This window comes from Rhinatrema bivittatum, chromosome 8, assembly GCF_901001135.1.
Source record: "Rhinatrema bivittatum chromosome 8, aRhiBiv1.1, whole genome shotgun sequence".
Lineage (NCBI taxonomy): Eukaryota > Metazoa > Chordata > Amphibia > Gymnophiona > Rhinatrematidae > Rhinatrema > Rhinatrema bivittatum.
In genome coordinates, this window is record NC_042622.1 from 204296959 (window position 1) to 204316490 (window position 19532).

Genomic DNA, 19532 nt, shown 5'->3' on the forward strand with positions numbered 1-19532 from the left:
AATTTTAGAATCCTTTATAAAGCAATCACCTTAATACACAAGTCCATCCATCATCAACTCCAACTCGACCTTGAAATCCCCTTCAAAATTCATTCCTCCAATAGGCCAATTAGAGATAATCATAAAGGTACTTTGAATTACCCCCCAACTAAAGCCTCACGACTTTCCTCGACCAAAGACCGAGCTTTTTCTATAGCAGGTCCATCTATTTGGAACAACATTCCTTCAAGCCTCCGACTAGAACCCTGTCTTATTACGTTCAGAAAAAAACTTAAGACGTGGCTATTCCACCAAGCCTTTGATGATCCTCCAGACAACCCTTAGTCTTCTTTTTCCTCACTTGGATTTAGAAGATTAAAATCCTACAACCTTCAAACGAAGAACTCTGGCACTTACTGAGGAAAGCATCTTTTTGCTCTAATCCAAATTCCTTTTGGATTATGCTTCTTCTATTATTTTTGACCTTTATCTTCCTTCCAGCTCTTAAGCTTCCCAAGTTTTTACTCCTTGTTAAATGAACTTTATCTTACTCTCTTCTCTTGTTAATTACTTTTATTTATTGCTTCTGTTATACCCTTGTTTTATGTAAACCGATCCGATATGGTTTAATTTACTATGAAGGTCGGTATATAAAACTGTTAAATAAATAAATAAATAAATTTCAACTTTACAGAAAACATCTTTTGATCTCATCTGTGATAATCTAGGACTGGTACTGAAAGTAATAACGAAACCTGTCTAATATGCAAAAAAAAAAAAGGGGCAGCATTTTATTGTTAAGCAATTACCAACAAATAACTGTGTCTGAACTATATATATCTTTTATTTACTCTTTCCTTATTACTAGGGTATATTACGATGGGATTAGGCATCTAGGTATTCTCGCAGCTGATCTGGATAATTAAATACGTATCTTGAATTTTGATATGTTAGAATACATTTGCAAGGAAAACGCAATACATATTTTGCTCCTTTTGAATAACCCTTTCTCTCATAGACAGAAATTCTTTTCTCCTCAGTTGCGTGGTTAATGAAACATCTGGAAAGATTCTAATTGGGAATCCATGAAACTGAGAGTTTTGATTTCTAAAATATAATCTAAGTATTAGATCCCTTTGAGAAATATCTGCACACTGAATAATTAAAGTGGCACGATTTTTAATCTCTAAATCTGATGACTTTTCTAACAGCTCAGATACATTTACATCCTCATTTAAATTTCCTTGAGTTTGTTCTAGTCCTTCTGTGCCTTCTGTTCTCTGAGTTATATAATATATCCTGGATATTAAGGGAAGTGAATCTTCTGAATACTTTAGAATTTTAATTAGATAACTAATTGAACATTGTATTTGAAATGTTGTTTTCTTCACTTAATTGAAATAGTGTTGCCCCTTCCTCATAGTGATGCCACATACTAAGAGGAAGGGGAAGATAGTAACAACATCAACACCAGTGGTTGATAGCAATCAACCCCGAATTCAGGAGTTTTTTGGAGGAACTATATTAATACCAGGTGCAGAAGTCGCTGGGACTGGAGTTCAGGAGCAGGAACACATTCCCCTGACTTATGAGACATCATTAAGCCCTGGTGCTCCCTTAACACCTGAGCCACCAACGGGAAGAGGAGGAGGAGGTGAATTTACATTTGAGGATACCACCCAGACTCTGGCTCTCTTATCATCTTCGGATAAAAGGGGGGTAGTGGGAATAGATCTCCCACAACAGACCCCTAAATCCCAAGTGGTAATCAACCAGAGTCAGGGCAGTAGTACCGTTTTGGCCTCTAGGGTAGAAAAGATGGAAGGCAGACAGGCGGAAACGCTAGCTGGTCTATCACTAATTGCCCCCACAAAATTTACTATGGAGGAAATTGGTGGTTTGATTCTTTTAATTCAAAAATCTATCAATGACTTGACAAAGACAGTTCAACAAAGTTTAGATAATAACAAAATTTTGCAGATAAAAACTGAAAAAATAGAAAAATCAGTGATAAAATTAGAACAAAAGGTTGAAGAGGTAGAAAAAGTTCAAGTAAATTTAATTAAATCAGAGAAATTTCAATTAAGTAAAATAGAACAGATGGAAAATCAAATTAGAAGAGCAAATTTGAGAATCCTTAATTTTCCTAGGACCCATCTGTTGTCTCCTAGAGAACTGTTTAAAACAGGTCTTTTAATGTCTACTAGTTCTATCAAGAATGGTGCCATGGTTGTCATGGCATGACCCATGGTTCTTTCTTAGCAGATGTGCCTCCTACTAATTTTCACACTTTCGTAGAGGCATTGCATTGTAACTACTAGTTGTTAGGTTGGGTTTGTTTTTTGGTTTTTTTTTTTATACCGTCCTTCGGCAGTGCCATCATAACGGTTGACAAAATAGTGCGTCAATCATTTTACAAATATTACTAAAAACAAAAATAAAAACCAAGTGTAAAGTTTTACAATTAGACAATTAAAAGTAAATTACACATCAGGGAAATACAATAAGTGCTTAAAATCACATAAGCTATTATAATTAATAAGAACATATTAAAAATTACAAAGGTTCAAAGAGTCACCTAAAATAGGGATTAGGGTTGGGAAATATTAAGTACAGTGACATGTTATGGGTAGCAAAAGAGGAGAATTATGGGTCTTGATTATGCGGTTGCAAAAAGCCAAGGAATTATCGGAGTTCTTTCCTTTACAATGTGGGGTATATCAGGGGCGCCCTCTTTCGCCATTGTCTGTTCTGGCGATAGAACCCTTAGTGATACGGTTGCGACGGGAAGCGGGTTTTAAGGGCATTTACATAGTTGGCCATGTTTGCGGATGATATTCTTCTGTTATGGGACGCTCTCGCAGCAGTATATCTATAATTATACCTATTTTTTTCCCAGTTTCACGAGATTGCAGGCCTGAGGATTCATTTTACTAAGTCTGAGATTCTAGTGCTCAACCCCCAGCTGCGGGAAACTTGGGAGGGCTCCTTTCCTCTTACTTGGGCTTCAAACAAGATTAAGTAACTGGGAGTATTGATCTAAAATCTTTGTACAAGATAAATATTAAGGAGGTTGTGGTACAAATAGTCGCATGGTATTCCCACGCTTTGATGCTTTTTGGAAGATGTGCACTTTTAAAGATGATGATTGTATCTAAATTATTATATAAACTGCAAATGTTACCATGGTGGCTTATGGTGAGAGATCTAAATAAGCTGTGCTCCTCTCTTTTTGTCATTTATTTTGAATGGTTAAAAAAAAAAGCACAAATAAGCCATAAACTTGAATGCTCTAAGAAAGCGGGGGTACTAGACCTCCCTGACTGGTTAACCGGTCAATACTCATTTTGTGAAGCAGGCTTATTGTCCAGTATGCTGGCTCCCTAGTCGCCCTTGCATCTTATTCAAGCTCAGCCTGGGGAGCTGCAAAAACAGACATTCCCTAAGACTTTGCTATACTTGTGTATGCGGGCTTAGAGATGGTTGAGGAAACATGGGGGTTGGGGGGCCATCAGTCTCTGCTACTTCTGCTAGTAGGTAATCTGGGTTTTCTCCTGGGTCAGGAATACGGCCCTATTTTTTTCTGGTTAGGCTACATCGGAAATTCGTTTTATTCTCCACTTCTGAGGAAAAAACTCCTGTTAGCTTTTACTTCATTGACCCACAATTTGCAGATCCTGCCTTGGCAATTTTTTGCTTATCTCCAAGCCAGTCACTATTTGAACACTTTTCAATGGAACGCCGAATCATTTTCCTCAGAAGTTTCTTTTGCTGAATTCCAAAGATTAAAATACAGATGTACAAGGCAATACCTAACTCCATTATAGAATGCCACCTCTAGGGCAAACTTGATTTCAGGTGTAAGACCACCCTTTGCAAAACATGGACAAGTGCAAAGTGATGCAGAGAGGAAAAATAACCCAATGCCGTAGGTGCACTGTTAGGTTCCATTTTATGCATTACCACCTAGGGAAAAGATCTTGGTGTCATAGTTCTTATTATATTGAAATTATTGGTTTTGTGTCCTGAGGCAGTCAAAAGAGCAAACAGTGTTAGGAATTTTTAGGAAGGGAATGGCAAATAAAACAGAGGATGTCATAATGCCTCTGTATCGCTCAATGATTAGATTGCATCTTGAAAACTGTGTGCATTTCTGGTTGCTGCATCTCAAAGATATATTTGCGGGAAGCAAATGTTGCTTACCTGTAACAGGTGTTCTCACAGGACAGCAGGATGTTAGTCTTCACAAAACCCACCTGCCACCCCACGGTGTTGGGTTCGTTTTCTTATTTTATTTTTCGGCACTTCCTGTAGCTTTAAACAAGACTGAAGAGGGACCCCTGCTGGCTGCAGGTTTAGTGTCATGCTGGGCATGCCCAGTAGGTGCCAGTCAAAGTTCTAGCCCCTGCTGGAATCCATGCTGGCACCCAGTGGATGACCTTGATGCCATTTCCTGGAAGGGTAGAGGTTGACATCAGGAGCCTTCACACAAGTAGTAATCCCCAGTCCTTCTGGGGAGGAAGCTTCACTTATGCACATGAGCTCATTGGAGTCTATATCCCAACAACAAGTGCTGCCCTGTGAGACCTTGTCTGCTCAGGTCCAGGTCCACGCTTGGGGGGGGGGGGGTGTACAGCTATATGATTTGATTTTTATATTCCACCTTTCAGCCACTCAAAGCAGATTACTTTCAGGTACTGTAGCTATGGAACTGAAAACTTCTTGTATCAGAAGAGGTCAACAGTTTTCCCTCTGGACCCTCCTCTACAGGAAAGGGGGTAATCTCTGGAGGGTCTCTCCTTCAATGATCTTGTTAAATTAAATAGCATTCACCATTCTGTTATGTTGCAACGGAGGAAGAGTACAAGGCAAAGATGCTTCACTTTGTGGAATCCCCAAAGGATATCTTGGCAGTGCCCATCCATGAGATCCTTTCAGAATGCACAGATCAGAATGTGGAAGAGTCCCCTCTCTGTGGCTGCAGTTAATAAGACTGATGCAATATATCGTGTCCAGCAAATTAATAGATTCAAGAAGTAGCAGCTGCCCTGTCAATTGGTGGTAGTCAAATCTGTCAAGAAGGCAAAGTGGCCCAAAACCCATTCCTTGGTATCCCTGGTGAAAGATACTTGTACCCTGGACTTCCTTGGGGAAGAGATTTTTCAAGGGGCTATGCTCAGTATCAGCATAGCATCCTACCAGTTTTTCATGAGCTAGTTTATTTAAAATAATTGACTTGTTCTATCCAAAATCCTTGATTTTGGATAGATTTGTCAGTATCTTAGGTTTTACACACACAAAACCATCTTAAAACAAACATAACAAAAATCACTCATACTGTGAATCCTAGAATGCACCTATTAAAATGGAAATAGTGGAGATCTATCTCTTTATTTTTGCCCATAAAATAATCAGTATTTGGTGTCTATTATAAGACGTTTTGTACCTGAAAAATCAACCATCTATATAATTTGTGCCCCTTCATTATGTAACAGTCTGAGAGAGTCATAAATGCCTCTTTAGAGAAAATGTTAAGGTTTTTTTGTTGTTTTTTTTTAAAAGTCTTTTCATCCCTTAGCTTTTTCGGATGTGCATTCTACATCTTAGGTCTTGCTACAGAAAATGTTCTTTCCCTAATTTCAGAAATGAATCCATCAGTCTTAATGATAGTATTTCCAATAAGTTTGTACCATATGAACAAAACATTTGGTCTAGAATATAGATCTTTAATAGTGCACTGATATAAGGTGCCTCAGAATTCAATAACTTAAAAATCATTGTGAGGATTTAAAACTTGAACCTCCATACAGTTGGGAGCCAATGCAACCTATAAAGAATGGGGGAGATGTGTTCTGAAAGTTGGGCCTCCACCAGCACCCTAGCCTCAGCATTCTGCACCACCTGAAGGAGCAGAGGGTTGTCACCAGCAAACTAACATATACTGCCCTGCAATAATATAGGCTTGGAATAACAAGAGCTTGCAAATTCTCAGGAGTGACTTTAATCTCTTCAATAGCCACAACTTATAAAATGTATTTTTAATTATATTTGTGTTTTAAGCAACAGTGTAGTATCAAGTATAACACCTAAGTCACAGCCTAGAGCAGAGATTGTGATCTTATGATCACCCAGCTGAAAAAAATATGGGGGTATTTGGGCCCAGTGTCGGGAAGGTCTAGGCCAGGGCTTCCCAAACTGTGGGTTGGAACCCCAAATGGGGTCACAAATCCTTCAGCTGGGGTCACAAGTGAGTCAGATGATGGCATTCTTTAGGCACCTGCAGCTTTAGTAGTGGCACTGCCCTTGCATGAGTTTCTGTGGTAAAAGGTAGCCCTGCACAAGGAGGGATTGTGCTGCTGCAGGACTTGTAAGCTTGCACTGGTTTGGGAGCCACAGCTCTTCATCCTCACCCATCACTGAATCTACCCAAAACAAAAACGTTACCCCTTTCATCAGCTTGCCCACTTTTCTCGCCAGTTGGCATCCATCTTGGGCCCAAGGCCCAAAGGAAAATGTTATCACTGATCCTGACTAGGATCCCTCCCTCCCTGACTAGGATCCCTCCCTTCAAGCAGTCCCTTAGAGAAGGGACTGCTTGAAGGGAGGGATCTTTTGCCAGAAGGGTTTGAGGGTTGGATCAGCTGGAAAGGGATTGACCGTGGGGGGTGAGAGAGGGAAACGAAAGAAAATTGGGGGATGTAACAGAGGACGGGGCAAGAGGAGGTCAGCTCGTGATGTGAGAGGGGGGCTGGGAGGTGAAAGGGAGGGGATGACAGATGAAAGAATCAGCTGGAGAATGCAAAAAGGGCTGAAGGTGATGAGAGGGGCAGGCTGGGGAAGTAAGAGGAGTTAAGGGATATGTTGGTGGAGAGAGGGGTTCATATGGATTGTGGTGAGGATGCAAATGGAATGATTGTTGGCGAGGGACTGCACCTCTGCTAACTTGTTTTGGTTGTCCTCTGGGGTCATGGGAATTTTCAAGTGTTAGAATGGGGGTTATATTGGCTGAAAGTTTGGGAAGCCCTGGTCTAGGCTCAGCAAGCATAGGCTTCCCTAAAGGGAAGGTATGTACCTTGAGATAGGCAAAGCCAGGGCACAGTTAATAAGGAGTTGAGCAGGAGGACAGGAACTCAGTACAGAACAGGATATTGGAACTGGATGAGAAGCCAGGAACAAGTTCGTAAGACGGGAACACACAGGACAGGAACTCTGGAACACAAGTACAGCCAGGAACTATGGAATGAAGTCAGGATCAGAGACTGGACAGAGAGTGCTTCAGTGGGGTAGGTGCTGAGAACCAGTAACTGTATGCCTTCTAGGTATATCTTATATAATGTCAATTTGGGAAACATCCAGTTCTGGTCCAGTTAGGATGCTGCAGAGTTATGTCTAGCTTTCCCAGGAATTCAAGGTGGTAATACTAGGACTCCTAAGAAAAGCAGGAGCCCTGCAGCAAGTTCATGGCCACGGATTCAAACCCTATTGACCCTGACACCTGTAAATCTCGACAGAAATATTTGTTTTGTTAAGATTTAATTTTAATGTACTGGAAGATAGCCAGTGCATCTCTAAACATATCGATCACATTTACAACAGAAATAGCAAACCGTATATCATTAGCATAAATTTGGTAGATTCATCAGTATCATACAGAAGTCTTAAATGTTGAATAACATGGCATAGCAGATCCCTGCAAGATACCAGTTCTGCATGGAAACCAAGATGAACCTATGGTGACTCTTTGGACTCTTGTCAGTAAGATAAGATCTGAACCACAAATTCCCAAATTAGACAAATGTGTTACTAACTTAGTATTAAGGGTGTCAAAAGCTGGCAAAATATCCAGGAATATAAAAAAAAAATTTTTCCATCATCAAAACCTCAAGTCAGTAAGGGCTTAGAATTATGATTAGCTCTAAAGCCAAATTGCTGATGGTCTAGCACTTCATGGTCATCTAGGAGCTCCTTTAGTTATTTATAATCCATGCCTTCAGTTATCTTAGGAATGGTAAAGAGGATACAGATTCATAATTTATAGGATCATGATCACAAGTAAGCATCTTCAGAATTAGTTGTGAAAGAGATAAAAACTGGTTTGCAAAAGTAGCAATGGGAGTTATTCATGATAATTACGATTTTATTGCTAATACAGTTGTAAAATTATCCCGTTGAAATCTTTCGTTCTCCAAGTGACAGTTGAGATAAAACTCATTACACAAATTGTGAATTTTAAAAAAAATAAAATTGCAAGTCTATCATTTTGCTACCCAAAACATCATGATCAAGTGATAGAGGAGTGTGTCAAAAATGTTACTGTATTCAACAGCTCCCTAGAGGAACTCCCTGCTTTCTTAAATTTTGGTGGTATAATACTCCTTTTTCTTTGAATCAGTCAGACTCTGACAGTTCAGACATATGAAACAAAACCAGATTAGCCCCATGTGCCAACATCACTCATTCATATAAGCTCCTTTTTTCCTTTACCTCTTGCGAAAACGGGTGCTTTTTCACAGGACAAGCAGGATGGTAGTACTCACATATAGGTGACATCAGGATGGAGCCCAATCATGGAACACATTTGTCAAAGTTTCCAGAACTTTGACTGGCACCTACTGGTCATGCCCAGCACAGCACCAACCCTGCAACCAGCAGGGGTCCCTTTAGTCTTCTTTTTTTTCTGCGCAGCAGAAGCCACGTGGGTTAAGGAGCTCTTCAGAGATTCCTGACAGGAATTTTCCTTACGGAACTTTTTTTAAAAATTTCAAAACATTTTACCCCACAGGGGTCCCCTTATTGATTTCTTTGCTCCGCGGTCGAATGGTAAGTTTTTTTTGCCCGTTTTGCGGTCGATTCTCGTCTAGTTTGTCCCTCGCGGCCTACCGGCGATCGACCACACCGCGACTAAATTTTGTCTAAGCCATGGCATTGGGTTTCCGTCCGTGCCCCGACTGCACTCGAACAATGTCCATCACTGATCCTCACATGGTCTGTGTGATGTGCTTAGGATCCGGCCACGATGTCCTTACTTGCACCAAATGTGCCCAAATGACACCAAAAGGTCGCAAGGCTCAGCTCGATAAGATGGGTCTTCTCTTTCGGCCAAAAACCCCGACTCCATCGATAGCTTCGATGTCGTCTGAACCAGTGCCATCTACGTCGCGTCAGCACCGGGAATCCGCTGCTATCTGACCAGCCTCGACGACTCCACGGGTGTTGACCCCCTCTGGAAAAACACTGGGGGGAACATCGAGAAAAACATAGTCACCATCATCGTAAAACTCGAGCCATCGATACCGGCAAACCCTCGTCATTGACGTTGTCTGAGCCTCCGACATTGAAGCCCCGTACAGAAAAGGCTTCGTCCTCTTCTGTCTGGATTACCGAGGCCTTCCCCACCTGGACAGGTGCCAGGATCCGCAATTCCACCTTCACCGTTGGACGTTCCGGCTACGCCAGTGCTACCTCCCACTCCGGAACCGGGTATTCATGCCCCAGGTTTCCGTGAGGAATTGGATCGGATGATCCAAGAGGCCATCAGCAAAGCACTCCAGGGCTTCCAACTTCCATTGGTACCGGTTCCTCCTCCGGTGACCGATCTGATACCCATGGCGCTTGCACCGCTATTGGCTAGAATGGACAGGTTAATTGGTGCCCTTCCACCGGTGGATCTGAGGGACCCGACTCCTTCCTTGCCAATTCCCTTATCAGAGGAAGAGGAAGATGAAGAAACACCACTCTTCATTCCACCATCGGGAGTGCTGCCACTGACACATCCATTGATGTCACCAATTCCATCGGTGCCTCCCTCGATGCCGCCATCGATGCCTTAGATTCCTCCTTCGGGACCATCGATGCCCAGGCCAGGGCCTTCAGGAATAACTCCGTTACTTCCTTCTGAAGAACATTTGGGAGCTGGTGATGACCCTTATAATCCTTAGATCGACGATTCGACCCAGGATTCTGATCTACCTTCACAGCCCTCCCCTCCTGATGAAAGGAAGCGTTCTCCTCCAGAGGACCTGTCCTTTTTTAATTTTGTAAAGGAGATGTCTGAAACAGTCCCATTCCAGCTTCAGACAGAAGAGGACTCTAGACACCAGATGCTAGAGCTTCTACAATTTCTCGATGCTCCAAAGGAAATCATGTCCATCCCTATTCATGACATCCTTTTGGACTTTTTGAAGAGAAACTAGGAGCACCCTGGCTCGGTGGTACCTGTTAACCGAAAAGCAGATGCCACCTACTTAGTTCAGTCAGCCCCTGGCTTCCAAAGAACTCAGTTGGATCATCACTCGGTGGTTGTAGTCAGCCCAAAAGAGGGCCAGACCCTCCAAACCTCATTCATCCATTCCCCCAGGGAAAGATCAGAAGTTCCTGGATGCATTTGGAAGATGGGTATTCATGGATCAATGCTCATCTCTCGCATTGCATCCTACCAACTCTACATGACCCAATATAATAGGGCCTTGATCACGAAGATTCAAGACTTTGCTGAAGCCTTACCTCTGCAGTTCCAGGACCAACTTCATGCCCTAGCACAAAAGGGCTTAGATGCTGGTAAGCATGAAGTACGATCATCTTTGACACCGCTTCCAGGGTGTCGGCAGCTGGTATCAGGGCAAGGAGATGGGCCTGGCTGAAATCTTCAGACCTCAGACCAGAGGTGCAAGACAGATTGGCTGATTTGCCCTTTGCCGGGGATAATCTTTTTGGTGAAAAGATTCAAGAAGTGGCGCAGCTCAAGGACCACCAAGAGACTCTGTGCTAGCTCTCCTTACTGCCTTCTGATCCCTCTTCTTCATCCAAAAGATTTTTTAAGAGGGATTCTAAGAGGTAATTCTACCAGCAGAGGAGATACTATCCCCCAGCATCCAGGGGTCGGCCTTCTAAGCCTTACCAAAAAGGCCAACCTAGGCAGCCTAGAGGGCAGAAGTCACAGCCAGCCACTCAACCAGGTCCAGCGGCAGGTTTTTGACTCCCTTCTAGAGAGCAGTAACCAGTTTCCGCTTCCGACCATTCCGGTCAGCGGCCGTTTGTGCCACTTTTCCAGCCTATGGCACACAGTCACCACAGATCAGTGGGTACTTGCAATAGTATCCCAAGGTTACCACTTCAGCTTTCTCTCTGACCCACCGGATTCCCCCCCTCGACTGACATGGGGAACATCCGGCCATTCACCATCTCCCTCCTCCTCCAGTCCCGAGCAATAGAACCAGTGCCCCTCTCAGAACAGGGGCAAGGGTTCTATTCCAGGTATTTCCTGATACCAAAAAAGTCAGGTGGGGTGCGCCCAATATTGGATCTTCGCACTCTAAACAAATACCTACAAAGAGAAAAGTTCAAGATGGTGACCTTGGGTTCTCTACTTCCCCTTCTTCAAAGGGGAGACTGTCTCTGCTCTCTAGACCTTCAGGACGCCTACATGCACATTTCAATTACTCCGTCACATCGCAGATTCCTGCGATTCCTAGTAGGCCCCAAACACTTCCAATATTGAGTGTTACCTTTCGGCCTAGCATCTGCCCCACGCGTCTTCAAGTGCCTCTTGGTGGTAGCGGCCTACCTCAGGAGTCAGAGTGTCCACGTCTACTCCTATCTGGACGATTGGTTGATCAGGGCTCCCTCTCGGCAAGGCGCACTGACGTCCCTTCGCCTCACTTTGCATTCCCTGATATCCCTGGGTTTTCTCATAAACTATCAAAAATCCAGACTAGTTCCTTCGCAAACTCTATCGTTCTTAGGGGCCGACTTGGACACTCTAAGAGTGAAAGCTTTCCTACCTCAGGATCGAGCTCTCACTCTCGCTTCTCTGGCTTTTCGACTGCAGTCTCGACAACATTCAACTGCATGTCATTTCCTGATAGTATTGGGCTATATGGCCTCCACAGTGCATGTCACTCCCATGGCTCGCCTCGCTATGAGAGTAATGCAGTGGACTCTTAAGATCGCAGTGGGCTGTCTTCTCAGCCAATGTCCTCCACAATTTGTATCACCAAACAAATCCGTCTATCGCTAGCTTGGTGGGCAAACCAATCCAATCTGGTACAAGGCCTCCCATTTCAGATTCTAGATCCTCAAATAACCTTAACAGATGCCTCCAAACTCGTCTGGGGCGCACACGTTGCACACCTGCAAACTCAGGGCATCTGGTCTCCAGAGGAAACCAAACACCCGATAAATTTCCTGGAGCTTTGTGCAATCAGATATGCTCTCAGAGCTTTTCAGGATCACCTCGCCAACCAGGTCATCCTGATTCAAACCGACAACCAGGTGGCCGTGTGTTACATCAACAAGCAAGGGGGAACGGGCTCCTACCTTCTGTGTCAGGAAGCTGCACAGATATGGGCGGAGGCCCTTTCCCACTTGATGTACCTCAAGGCCACCTACTTGCCCGGAGTAGACAATGTGTTGGCGGACAAGCTGAGTTGCACTTTTCAACCGCATGAGTGGTCCCTCAACCCCACTGTAGCGGACTCAATATTCCAGCGTTGGGGTTACCTTCTCATAGACCTGTTTGCATCAATTCACAACCGCAAAGTAGGGAACCTCTGCTCTCTCACTCGCAGCCAACACTGCCAGCCCAGAGATGCTTTCTCCCTCTCGTGGGCCAGCAGTCTCCTTTATGCTTACCCTCCACTTCCACTCATTTCAAAGACTCTCGTGAAGTTGCGAAGGGACAAAGGACTAATGATTCTCATAGCCCCTCATTGGCCGCGCCAGGTTTCCAATTCTCCACAACCTCCACAGTACACCGGCAAATTCCTCTGGGGAAGGACCCACTTCTGATCACTTAGAACAACGGCTGCCTTTGTCACCCCAACCTCCAGGCCCTCTCCCTGACTGCCTGGATGTTGAAAGGTTAATACTGCAACCTCTTAACCTTTCAGAGCCGGTTTCCCATGTCCTAGTAGCTTTGCGAAAGCCTTCCACAAGGCAGTCTTATCGTTATAAATGGAACAGGTTTACGGGATGGTGTACTTCCATGTCCATTGATCCCTTCACTGCCCCACTCCAAAGTTTCTGGACTATCTCTGGCACTTGTCAGTCGGGCCTCAAAACTTCTATCAGGGTATATGTCAGTCGCCTTCCATAAAGGTGTGGGGGATGTACCCATTTCAGTGCAACCCCTTGTCACACACTTTTTGAAGGGCTTGCTTCACCTTAAACCTCCACTGCGCCCTCCGGCCCCTTCTTGGGACCTCAATATGGTTTTGGGAAGGCTCATGAAACCACCGTTTGAGCCTCTCCAATCCTGTGATCTCCGCTATCTCACATGGAAAGTGATTTTTCTTTTCGCGGTCACATCGGATCACAGAGTTAGTGAGTTACAGGCCTTAGTCACCTACCAGCCTTACACTAAATTTCTGCATGACAGGATAGTACTCCGCACTCAACTAAATTTTTGCCTAAAGTAGTATCAGAGTTTCATATCAATCAATCCATTATACTACCCACTTTCTTTCCCAGGCCCCACTCAAACCCAAGAGAACGGGCTCTGCATACCCTTGACTGTAAAAGTGCTCTAGCATTTTATCTAGACCGTACAGCTGCCCACAGGAAGGGCACTCAATTGTTTGTTTCCTTTGATCCCATCAAATTGGGCAAATCTGTGGGAAGCAGACTCTCCTCCTGGTTGGCGGACTGTATTTCCTTTTGTTACCAACAGGGAGGCATTCCGCTTCAAGACCGTGTTAAAGCACACTCTTGTCAGGGCCATGGCAACATCAGTAGCGCACCTACGCTCTGTGCCGCTTGCTGACATCTGTAAGGCTGCTACCTGGAGCTCTCTCCACACCTTCGCAGCCCATTATTGTTTAGACAAGGCTGGCAGACAAGATTCCATCTTCGGCCAGTCTGTGCTACGCAACTTATTTGCGAACTGAGGTACCAGCTTCCTTCCACCAACCCGGTAGCGTTCAGGATGCCCTCTACCAAATTCCACCCCAGTTGTTGTTCCTGTTGCACGTCTTTGGGTACATTTGGTGCATTGCTCCGGCATCCTCTGCTCTGTACTCACCCATATGTGAGGACTACCATCCTGCTTGTCCTGTGAGAAAGCAGAGTTGCTTACCTGTAACAGGTGTTCTCACAGGACAGCAGGATGTTAGTCCTCACGAAACCCACCCACCACCCAGCGGAGTTGGGGTTCGCTTATGATTTATTATTTTATTAGCCGTTAAGCCCGTAACAACGGGCTACATTAACATTTTTTTTTCAGACAATTTCCTTACCCCTCAAGTCTTCCCTCCCTCCCTCCCCTCATTCTCCCCTCTCCCCTCTCCCCTCCCCCCCTCATTCTCTCCCTCCCATCTCCTCCCTCCCCTCATTCTCTCCTCCCTCCCCTCATTCTCTCCCTCCCACCTCCCCTCCCCTCACTCTCTCCTCCCCTCTCTCTCCTCCCCCCTCCTCTCCTCCCTCCCCAGTCACTCCCCCTCTCTCAGCTCATTCACAACCCCTTCAGATGGCGCAGACATAAGATCTCCGGGGGAGGTCCCTCCCTCCCTTGCGCGTGCCGCCGCTACTGCTCCTCACCGCGCCATTTTTGTTACAGGCAAGCTCTGATCGACATGCTACCCGCGCATACGCGGTGGAGTTGCGCTCTACTGCGCATTTGCGGCACGTTGGTCAAGCTTCATTTATCTAGTAGATTTTTCGCATGTACTTTTTACTATAAGACGAGAATAAAGGGGGACCCCTGCTGATTGCAGGGTTGGTGTTGTGCTGGGCGTGCCCAGTAGGTGCCAGTCAAAGTTCTGGAAACTTTGACAAAAGTGTTCCATGATTGGGTTCCATCCTGATGATGTCACCCATATGTGAGGACTAACCTCCTGCTGTCATGTGAGAACACCTGTTACATGTAAGCAACTCTGCTTTCTGGGGGGGGGGGGGCTAACTTTTCTATGTCTTAATGTAGCACTGCCCAACCTTTTTGTGTGGCTATGTTGTGACACACTCTGCACAGTGTTCACATCTTTGTAGACACCATCACTTTCTTTTCCCTTCCATTTGTCCCCACGCCGTGGCATTATCACCCCTGGCACCATTACCTTTCTTCCCTTCCTTCTTCTTCCAGCCTCAGCGCTGGCATCATCATCTTTTCCCTCTTTCTCTATCCCTTCCCTGGCACCATTACCACCTTCCCTTTCTTCCCCTCTTCTTTTATCCCCCAACTCCTGGCATTATTACTTTCCATCCCTTTCTTTTCCTCCCCCCCCCCCCCCCCGCCCACCATATATTATGGCACATTAATCTGTACCTTCTTCCCTCCTCTCCCTCCCAACTGTAACTTGTAGAAGTCTGAGCTGGTTCTGCTGCTGCTTCTTCATCTGCCAGCTTGCCTCTGCAATCAAAACAGCACAAGATTAGTGCATCTTGCAAGACCATGCAGCTTCAATTACAGAGAAGGGCATAAGATTGGAAAGCAGCACTAGATAGCTGCACCAGCTGGTAGCGGAACCTCTTGCAAGCCTGGAAGGAAAGAGAAAATGAAGATTGCCAGCACTTCAGCTTTTCTTCATGTGCTCTTCTTGTGGCATACCTGCACTTCAACCATGGTACGCTAGTTGGAAAACGCAGTTGGTAGATCCAGCATATATCCTTTGTCCAGTTAAAACAGGGATATTAACTTTGCATGATCCTATAATCCCAGGGTACAAAAAACCCCCCAAAGTATTCAGTATCATCTATCTCCCTAACTTGCTTTCAAAGTATTAATAGGAAATATCAATGATTGCCCTCCAGATCACCTGGTCTTCCTATTTTTTTTCTCCCCCACTAGACATACACTCATTTCCTTAAGAACATGAGAACACTAAACTGAAAAAATCAGCATCAGAAATAGTAGCCAGCAAACCGAAATAATACAGACACAGTGTGTATTATCGCATCGCTAATCAGGTACAGAGGAGCTCCTTTGTCACACTCCTGTTCGCGTACTGCCTGGCATTCGCTTCCAGCAGCCGCTGCTGGCTGTTTACTTGATGTCATCGGGAAGTGGTCCCTAAATTGATAGCATCTCTGGTGCCTTTCAGGCAGCACATATAGCAGCAGATGAAGATAGTTGCAATGAAATGTCCCAGGGCTTCTTTCTCAATAATGATAAATGCCCTTCACGGCACAGAGATGGTCTCCTTACTCCTTCCAGCTGCTTGGCTGTTCATGCCCATGGCTCTGTGAGACATACTGAATAGTATGAAAGAGATGGCAGAGTAGCTTCCTCAGTGTGATGCCTTGGAGTTGTTGGTGTACAAGGGTATAGAGTGCAGAAAATTCTTTGTTTTCAAGACTGCTTTAGGGGTTTTTACAGTGGCTATTGGTGCTTGCAAACTTGTTTAGCTGCAGGCTTCAGATCTCTGTCCTGATGTCCAGGAAAATCTTGTTATACCTTGCAGTGCAAGAATCTCTTTGGTGGTTAGATCAAGGAAGTGGTGTCCCAGATTAAAGACCACTGTCTGCTTCAGATACTCTCCATTATCACTCCAGACACACCTTCCTCAGCCAGGAGGTATCTGAATTGGCTGCTAAGACATTTCTATCAGCTAAGTAGACATTTTCCTCCACCTCCTTGGTCCCATCAACAACAAGGTTCTGCTAAAAGATTGTTGGGTATTTTCAAGTCTCACTCTGAGCTCTCCTTAATCCAGTCAAAACACTAGCCCTGTTTTTGGCTAGGGTGCCAACTGTGGCTTTGAGGCCCTCTGCTGCCTAAGGTGAGCATAAGGATCCTTTTTTGAAGTTGTAAATAAACATGTAGATAAAGTTTAGCTAGTTGATATAAGCATTTGACAACGTCCCCCATGAGAAACTCCTCAGGAAATTACAAAGTCATGGAATAGGAGGAACATTCTATTGTGCATTGGTAACTGGTTAAAAGGCCAGAAATGGAGAGTAGGATTAAATGGTCTGTTTCCAAATGGAGAAAGGTCGATAATAGAGTACCACAGCGATCAATACTGGAATCTGTGCTGTTTAATATATTCATAAATGATCTGGAAAAGGGAATAATGAATGAGGGGTTTAAATTTGCAGGTGACACAAAGTTGTTAAACAGCAGTGAATTGTGAGGAACTGCAGAAAGACTTTGTGAGACTAAAAGACTGGGCCAACTGAATGTCAGATGAAATTTAATATGGAAAATTGCAAAGTGATGCACATAGGGAAAAATAATCCTAATTATGGGTACATGATGCTTGGTTCTATATTAGGAGTCACTGTCTAGGAAAAGGATCTTGGAAGTCCTTGAAAATTTGTTGAAATCCTCTTCTCAGTGCACAACGGTGATCAAAAAAGCAAATAAAATGTTAGGAATGATCTGAAAACGAATAGAGAATAAAACCAAAAAGATCATATTGCCTCTATTGAGCTATGGTATGACTGCACCTTGAGTATTGCTTGCAGTTCTGGTCACTCTGATCTGAGGATGGACATAGTGCAACTAAAAAAGGTGTAGAGGAGGGTGACAAAAATGATAAAGGGAATGGAACTTCTTTCCTATGATGAGAGGCTGTTCAACTTGGAAAAGGGGCTGTTCAACTTGGAAAAGAGATGGCTGAGAGATGGCTGAGAGATGGCTGAGAGAGGGCAGGGTACAGTAGAAAATACACAATAAAAGCATAAAACACGATGGGGTAGATTTTAATACATGTGCGCACACTAACCGGCACGCACACATGGACGTGCCGATTTTATAATATGCGTGCGGGGAATTATGCAAGTTTTGCGTGGTGATGCATCGCGGCCTTCCCCAGTTCTCTCCCAGTCCGCTCCAATTTTTTTTTCTTATTTGTTACTGCTTCAGTGGAGCAGTAGCACCTTGCGTGTGCCAGGATTCCCTTCCCCTGTACAGCGGCAAATGATCACTATACTTGCCACCTCCAGCCCTGGCCTGCCCCCTTTACAGACCCGGCACTTAATCACGTACCGGGATTTACTCGTGGGGCCGATTTTAAAATCTACTCGTATATTTTTGTTTTTATGTTGTGTAATATCAATAGCAATCAATGATAGACCAATTAACATAGGAATAATAGGGTTATGTTTTGTTGTTGGACTGTTTATTGCACACAACCATGTTTATGTGATAATTATATTAATATATTCATTACCGGTAAATATGCAATGAACTCGTTGGGTGGTGGAAACAGGATGTATAAGTCTCAATACAAAAAAGGGGTTCATTGCAATTTTCTCTATATTAAAGGCAGATTATTGCACAGACTGGAGCTAGCAGGGGGAGGAAATATAATCAGCGCTCAAAGGATTAAGTATTTGGGAGCTATTCATTAAACTAGGAGAAGCTCTAAATTCCTCCTCACAAGCAGGAATAAAGGTCATATTTTAGGATTAAGGCCTAAATAAGAGGCTGCAAAATGTAAACCAGGTGAGAGCCATTTACCTTTGGTTGCAGTACAGCCTTCTGGAGTAGGATTTCAGCTGACTAAGGAGATACAAATAGAGAAAGAGGTCAGTTCACAAACAGTGGGACAGAGAGAGAGGGGGGGGGGGGGGGCTGGGGAGAAAAAGGGAGAGCTAGAGACAGAGAATGAGAGGACCAAGGATGTGAGGAGTACCCCACTAGGACTGACAGACAAGTATCCTGCAATTGTCACCTCAAAGGCTGAAGTTAGTGCTGGCCTACTACACATTTGGCATTTAAACCTCAGGATAGCTTTATTCAGTGGGGTCCATCAAGTCTCCCGCTGGATATGCTCCAATGAACTTTATCCAGTAAAGGAAGGGCTGCTGTTTTTACAAGCAGATTTGTGCACATAAACTTAGCTGGAAAGTGCTCAATATGTGGCCTCACTGGCTAAGGTTTAGCCCTGGAACACCTCCACTGGTGCCCCTTCTTGTCCAGATACATTTTGTGCACATAGAAAGTTGTGTGCCCAAAATTTATGCGTCGGCAGGATCAAATTTGAAACTCAGCTTTTGTACGTGTGACCTGAGAGTTCCATGCACAAATGCTTTGACTCTTATGGCCTCAAAGTGATTAAGAATGCTGAGGACTCCTTGAGCTTGTGTGACTGTCGGGAGCTATTGTTTTGTGGTGACCGTGGCTGTTCTTTCCTGAACTCCTCAAGCCTGTACCCTAAGTGTTCTATTGCCTAACCTGCCAGAGTCATTAAAAGGCCATGGCAGCCAAATGGAAGCCAGTATCCCTGAATGGTCAACATTGATGAGAGAGGGGTTGTTGCCTATGTCCTCCTCAGCCTTGATGAACCCTTTCACAGCTAAGAGCATTCCAGAGGCAAGTGCACCATGCTACGTAGCAAGAGGCAGCACCTGCCTTTTCCTGACCAGCACCCCACCTGGAAAACTTGGCAACAGTTAATCGGCAGCATGGCTATCATTTGTGTGCCTTCCCCATGTAGTGAACAAAATCTTCTATATAATGAGAACTTTACTTGTGCTAGTGTGGTTTCTATTCTATATTAAGCTTCACTTACAAGCTGGATAGTTTATAAAATCATGACAGGGTGGAACAGGTAAATAAAGGGCTGTTATTTACCTTCTCAAAAAATAATAAAACAAGGCGACACTCCATGAAACTC

At 44.3% G+C, this 19532-nt stretch overlaps 1 protein-coding gene across 3 annotated transcripts in view; it reads left to right on the forward strand.

Moving 5' to 3' along the window:
• Window positions 1-19532, forward strand: part of YWHAG (tyrosine 3-monooxygenase/tryptophan 5-monooxygenase activation protein gamma) — a 134339-nt gene that overhangs the window by 94250 nt on the left and 20557 nt on the right. Inside the window, exon 1 of one of the 3 annotated variants that reach the window (XM_029612651.1) lies at window positions 15303-15533. The exons of the other annotated variants lie outside the window; for them this stretch is intronic. Within the exon in view, the coding sequence (XP_029468511.1) occupies window positions 15465-15533 (69 nt within the window). The 5' untranslated portion in view covers window positions 15303-15464. Of the gene's footprint in view, window positions 1-15302; window positions 15534-19532 lie in introns of those variants that run through there. 3 annotated transcript variants of the gene reach the window in all.